At 41.0% G+C, this 7018-nt stretch overlaps 1 protein-coding gene across 1 annotated transcript in view; it reads left to right on the top strand.

Moving 5' to 3' along the window:
* The window catches only part of LOC101854446 (diisopropyl-fluorophosphatase), an 8200-nt gene extending 1565 nt beyond the window's left edge, over positions 1-6635 (top strand). The window contains exons 2-4 of the mRNA XM_005109189.3: positions 610-741; positions 2417-2633; positions 4663-6635. Coding sequence (XP_005109246.2) covers positions 610-741; positions 2417-2633; positions 4663-4931 — 618 coding nt within the window. The 3' untranslated portion in view covers positions 4932-6635. The remainder of the gene's footprint in view (positions 1-609; positions 742-2416; positions 2634-4662) is intronic.
* Positions 6636-7018: the final 383 nt, after the last annotated feature.

Below are 7018 nucleotides of genomic sequence, written 5' to 3'. Positions count from 1 at the left end.
CGTCGTATGGATACGAAAGTAAAACACGACGTACGGATGGGGTTAAGTGGTGGCACAGAGTTCCCCACGTCGTATGGATACGAAAGTAAAACACGACGTACGGATGGGGTTAAGTGGTGGCACAGAGTTCCCCACGTCGTATGGATACGAAAGTAAAACACGACGTACGGATGGGGTTAAGGGTGCTTTTGTCAGGGTTTGTTAACATCGGTGAAATTGTCTTTTTACGCTGATGTCAAAATACCTTTGAGTACTGCTTATGATGCTGGGGGATTTTTGTCCAAATGCTGTTTCTCTTACACTGTATTCATTTTATATAGATTATCATTCACTTAATACATTAGAGAAATGTTCTTACAAAATTATACTCTGTATCATACTTTTTTTTTTATATCAAAGAAATCTTCAATCCTTTGTCTGGCATGAATATCCATCCACACTTCTTATTACATTATATTGTATTATTTGTTATGTTGAAACCTTTTATTGCTAGTTTATTCTTATTTTTTTACTTCAAGGATTTGCACAGGGACTTAATGACAGAATGGTGATTTTAAAAAGAATGTTAATCTTATTTCTTGTTCACTTTCAACATAATTTCTTGTACAGGTGGCAAGAGTAGACGAGGGAGGAAGGACCATGCAGGGCTGTAATGACTGCAGCCTCGACTATACCGGGAACCTGTGGGTCACGGCACCAGCTGGTGACATAGCGCCAAATGAATATTTGAGATCGTTCGAGGTATTAATTTTTTTCTGTGCATGATCAAAATACAGATAATTATAGCTTGTCTGTCAACGTCTGACGATGACCAATGCATCCGCATATAGGAGAATTTTTCTCCTGTTAAATAGAAGAATTTGAAGAATTTAAAGGTTTTGATGACTTGTGGTTTCTGCGGTGGCTGATGAGACCAATTAGATAAGAGTAGACGTTTGACGGCTTGTGGTTTCTGCTGTGGCTGATGAGACCAATTAGATAAGAGCAGACGTTTGACGACTTGTGGTCTCTGCTGTGGCTGATGAGACCAATTAGATAAGAGCAGACGTTTGACGACTTGTGGTCTCTGCTGTGGCTGATGAGACCAATTAGATAAGAGCAGACGTTTGACTCGCGCAAAAGTTTGTTTAAAGTGAGAAAGAGCAGCACAAACATCAGACTACCCCCAGTGGGTCAGGGGGATATAAATAGACCCACTGCTCAGACTCTCTCTCTCGTCTAGGTCATCATCATCATCATTGGCTTTCTCACCCTGGATCAGGATATAGGCCACGAACAAACACTCTCCACATTTCCCTATCCTGGGCTAGTCGCTTGATGTCACTCCACGTCTTCCCACTTTTCTGTACATCCATCTCCTCGACTCTTCTCCAGGTTCCACGTGGTCTTCCCCTTGATCTCGCCTAGGTACGACGTATAAAAATACAGAATAAAGTTAAAATTGCACAAAATAGCCGTCCTTTGTTTTATATGTAGAAGAAAAGTGGTTGTCTGAGACAGGTGTATGTCTTGGACGGTGTCGCTGTGATGTAAAAAAAACAACTCTGCAAGATGGGAAGTTTTCATTTGTACAAATGGTTGTTTTGGACACAGGTGGTTGTCACAGCAGGTTTGACTGTTCGTCAGGTCAAGGCGTATTTCTCCTGACTAAATCTTACAATTTCTACAAGAGATGGAATGGAAGACGTGTCTTAGTGTGACTGCATTTACACTTTTGTGCACCGAACACACGCCTGGTCATATGACGATGTATGTCTTGTGATTGACACACAGGATCTCTTGGGCACAGCTGGTTCTGTAGGCTCATTGAAAGGAGGGGGGGGGGAGGTGAGGCTCACCAGGAAAAGATACTATTTGATCTTCTTCTGTTTCTTCGTTTTTGATGACAGTTAAACAGTCAGTCTGGTGGTGTGCTCAAACTGTTCAGTCGGCTTTCTGTCCCTAAGGCTGCCCTACAGTTTTCTCTCCACTGGTGTAGCATAGTCTGTAGTGCCATGTGTGTGATTTTACTATTTAACCTGATGTAGTGTATTCTGAGCATTTGAAGTACTGAAGCCAGTTCATCATGCATTGTATTGTGTAATAGATTCCTTCATGGCGTTTTTCATTTTCTCTCTTCTCTTTTCATGTGATTGAGTAGACTACCCTTATACTATACATACTAGACTACCGGTACTCAATAACTGGTCCTTTTCCCGTCTATTAAAATGTAACTTGGTCCTAACTTCCTAAGTATTGGCAAAGATTTTACACAAAAAGTGTATGCCCCTTTGGCCCTCCCTACTATTTGCAAACTGGGCAAAATATCTTTTGTCAACCTCATTGTGGCGGAGCCTTCTACTCTCATTGTGGCGGAGCCTTCTACTCTCATTGTGGCGGAGCCTTCTACTGTACTCGCTTTTATCATCCTCAACAGGAAGGATTTGGTTCCATTTACTGCTTGACGACACAGGGAAAAGTGGTTCATTTGGACACCGGACTCAGATTCCCAAACGGTATAGCTGTTGTACATGACGTGAACGGGCTGCCGGTAAAGCTCATAGTGGCAGAAACGCCGACGCGAATCCTCTGGGCTTACGACATTCAAGGACCTGGATCTGTCGCCAATAAAACAAAATGGGCAAAACTACCAGGTAAGATTTTGTGCTGTTTTTATCTTTGTGATGTCATGTGTAGGGATAGTGGCTAGTCCACCTATCAGAGACTCACTTTCCCATGATTCTTTTTCTTTTTAACAATCTTATCGTCGGCTTTGATGTAAAGGGAAGAGCCCAGCTGTTGCTGGATCGATCAAAACAACAACTGTCACCTGTAATGAATTTTATACATGTAACATTAGCCTACACTTAAAACTAATTTTTTTTATGGGTCGTTGTTCATTTACTTTCCTCATTTTGTATTCTGTTGGTCTCCTTCAAATGAACTGAATGCAGTGGAACTTTGCTTTCGAAACAAGGCATTTACATTTTTCTTCCATCTTACCACTGCAAATGAGAGTACAGTGGGTGTTATATTCAACGAGGTTGCCGGGACCGGCTTGTTGTCCTGATTGGATCCGACCTCTCGTTGAACGTGACTAAAGCTAAAGAAAAGAAAGGAGACAAGTTATTACATTACGTGATGTAACAATACCAGTAATTGAAACAATTGTTCCCCTCCGATGACGAAAATCTCAAACGTCAGTCTGCGCGTGTTTGAGCTGTGTTCTGACCGTCATTTCTGCTTTTTAAAACAATTTTTTTCTGGAACACTTCTCGTGTGGAAACATACCCTCTCACATCTAGGCCTAGATCTACATTAAGTCATAAAGTAAAGGTGGGAGCTTGGATTTTCTGATCAGGGGAAGAAAAGAAAATTGAAAAAAATGAAGGCCTCGATCTAGACCTACCCATCCAGAGTTCATCCAGTTTCACACAGCCCGCATCGCGTTCCTACCCTCCCCCTCCCATCCCTACTGTAGGCTAACCCTCGCCCATCCTCTTGGCTTTGGTGCCCATATTAATATTAGGAGGCACACTAGATCTAGCAATACAATGTGTTAGGAATCGAGGATGGGCCTTGTGCTTCGCGTGAGATGGAGAGAAAGGAGAAAAATTCTTCGCTTTTGGAGCTGCTTATTGCTTCTAATTGGTTATCACGACCTCATTGAAAGTGATTTCTGTCTGTTTGCAACCTCACTGGAGCTGACGTACATACAAAGAGGTATATAGGAAAAAAATCCAGGATTAAGGATTGCCTCGTTGGAGCCGACTTCTCGTTGAATGTGACTTCGTTGAATGCGACACCCACTGTATATATTTGTATTTGATTTTGTTAGTAGCATCTTAACTTCAAAACACGTTGGCGGAGAATGTGACTGGCTGATGCAGCTTTATTGCTCTGGTTTGGGTTGAGGATTTTTGTCAAACTCTGGAAAGTGTCTTTATTTCAGCGATAAAAACTTCGTGTATTTTCACTTGTGTCGCCCTTTTTAGTTTCCCACTTTAACTTTAACAAGCTGGGCCCCCTTTCGATGAAAGGAATGATCGGTGCTGTAATATCAACTAAAGGTCATTGGCCTACTATATTTACACTCTACTGGAATGGGGAAATAAATCTTGAGAGATGCAAAAAATTAGAAGGTCTAGATCTATATTCTCAAAACAAAATGCGCCTCGCGAAATATCACTTCCGGATTTTCTAAAATTACAGAGACAGAAGCGTCGGCCTGCAAAAGCAATCGGCAAAATAAAGAAATTTAGCTTTTTGCAGCAAAACTGTCTCAAAACTGAAAAAACCAAGGGCGCCATGATCTGGAGAATATTTTAATTTTAAAGAATTTTTTGGCAAAAACCGCATGTCGGTCAATGCAGCCATTAAAAAGCCTTTTGAATAGCAAAATTTGGCCACCACAAATAGATAATAGATACTGCTCAACGCATGAAAAAAAAAAGAGAGAGAGAGAGAGAAATAAATTAATGAAAAACATTGAAAGCCCTTCAGTCTTCTTCTTCTTCTTCTCGATCGCATCACACTTGAAGTCTGGTATCTGTCATAAATTGGGCCGTCCTGCTAAATTCATCTGTCGGCCCGTATAGCTTCTCTTGTAAGCCCTTCAGTGACCAGTACAGTTTTGTCGTAGGTTGAGTTTGTTTTTTGTTTTTGTTTTTTATTTCGCTTCAGATTGTGAGCAAGAAGGTGGCCCAGATGGAATGGACTTTGACGATGTGGGGAATTTGCTGGTGGCTCACTGGGGTGCCGGGCACATCGAAGTGTTTGGTCCGGACGGAGGCGAACCCATCAAGCGTATCAAGTGTCCTTTTGACAAGCCGAGCAATGTGCATTTTGAGCCAAACTCCAACATCGTGTACGTGACGGAGCATACGAACCACGCCCTATGGAAGTTCCAGTGGGAGAACAAGGGCATGCCTCAGTACTGTGATAAGAACTGATGGGACTCGTTCTTTTCAAGCACGAACCTTAACATTGTTTGCACTGTAGGAGTCCCCGCCCCGCCCCCCCCTCTTTCCCCCCCGAGTGAAATTTATTTGTGGTATATGCAAGACCTGGGTTATTTGAGTTATTTTTATCTCCCTGAGACAATTAAGGAACAAAGTCAAAGTGAAGATGCATCTGATGACGGGAATCCTATGTGGTATTTGTTTGTCATTATCACATTAAAAAAAAAATGTTTGGAAGTCAATACTCTCCTTCTGTACGTAAGAACGTATATGATATATATAAATGAAGTTGTTGATATTATCTCTGGTTTTTTTCACAGTAGACAAAATTTCTTTTACCATGTAAGGATCTCAAATCCTTGTTCTTTTTCTCTTTATTGCTATGCTGAATCTGCCACACACGCTAAAAAAATTTCGGCGGAACTGGTGTTAATGTCAACATGAGGGAATTTTGGGCAGCTATGATTTATCCAATTCCATGTTTTGTTATTTCTTTTGTTCTTAAATTAAGTACCGGTAGTAGCGTGAAAAGCCACCAAGTAATCAATTTAACCTCATTCTGTGTGGTCATGGTATTTGGTATCCATTTGTGGTTGAAAACAAGGTTTTTTAGGGTTTTTTAAATCTCAATCTTCAAGGGTTGCCAGCTCGGCAGATGTTATTAATGAATAGAAGTAGGTTCCACAAGGCCTAGCAACTGATCTGAACAGGAAGAAAGAGTTGTCTCCCCGTCTCCCTGGTTTTGCTCTTTTCATCAGCTCTCTGCTTAAACATGAAATCTACTTACCATGTAGGTCTGGTCCCATGTATGTCTCTTGGTCCCGTAAAGTTTGTGTTATTGAGGTTATACTGTATCCGTGCCATGCCTGTCTGATAGAGGACTACAGCTACCACAGGTACTTATTCCAGTGACATTCTATTTCCATGACACTCTTTTAAATTACTTTGTTTTTCTTGAATTTTTTAACGCCTACCAATTGAAATCTTTCAAGAGGCGGACTTAGATCATGCCTGTCAGGCCAACCCGGGCTGAGAGGGGTACAACATTCCAGCAGAAAGACTCAAGACGTTTGATAAAAATTCTCCCCGCAGAGGAATGGGAACTTGGGTCTCCTGCGTGTGAATAATTTTCTTGATTTGACTGTTTCCATGGAACGATTCTTTTTTTTTCTTCCGATCCTTACTGTTTGAGTGTTTGCGCTGGTATTTGTATTTTTTATACTGTTTGTGTTGGTATTTGTATTTTTCATACTGTTTGTGTTGGCATGATCTCTGATTCTGAGATGTTGTTGTAGTGTTAATGTTACTGTTGCATGCATGTATTCAAGGACCTCTAGTCTATGGTTTTTGAAATGTTCTACAGTTTACCGCTACACCACAATGTGAAAGTGAAAGGGGATTCGGTGCTTTTGTTGTCTGGTGGAGGGAAGATTTTAGCAAAAATGTTCAGCAGTGTTTGTTGCTTCTGTCCGCCAAGTGTATTTGTGATTTATACGTTGTAGGTCAGATGGTGAAAACAAATGTTGCTGGAAATTACACATTTAAAAAAAGATTCATGTTTGTAATCTCTAGGTCTTTTGACTCAATAAATCCAAATTATCATTATGCAATCATAACTTTTTTATATGATGGAAATATATATTTGCAAATGTGAATTTTCTATTCCCAGAGCTTTAATAAACAGAGAAATATTGACGTTTGTTATGAGATGCTTTTTCATCAGTAAAACTGTGACAACTGTCCACTTTCTCAATGCAAAATCTCTGCGCTGACTTGGGCTTGATGAGCGAGTCGGCAGAGGGCTCACAATGGCCACGGGAAGCGTTGCCTCTCTTGCTATAATAATAGTAATAGTGTCTGGTTTGAATGCTGGTACATGCAGGTTTCAGTGAATGAAACGTCATTTTTTCATACCCCCTAGAGTTGGCACGTCCAAATGCCTCTTGCTTTCACGGACTATGTACAGAGATCGTTTGCAAATTCTCCACAGGATGCAAACACTGTAGCATGTGAACACGGGAGATGTTATAGATTAAGATTCTGCCCATCTGGTCCTTTGAGCCCAGCTCCTTGGGTCT

Source organism: Aplysia californica, unplaced genomic scaffold (assembly GCF_000002075.1).
Source record: "Aplysia californica isolate F4 #8 unplaced genomic scaffold, AplCal3.0 scaffold00754, whole genome shotgun sequence".
In the NCBI taxonomy this organism is placed as follows: Eukaryota; Metazoa; Mollusca; class Gastropoda; order Aplysiida; family Aplysiidae; genus Aplysia; species Aplysia californica.
This window is presented reverse-complemented; position numbering and strand designations above follow the sequence as displayed.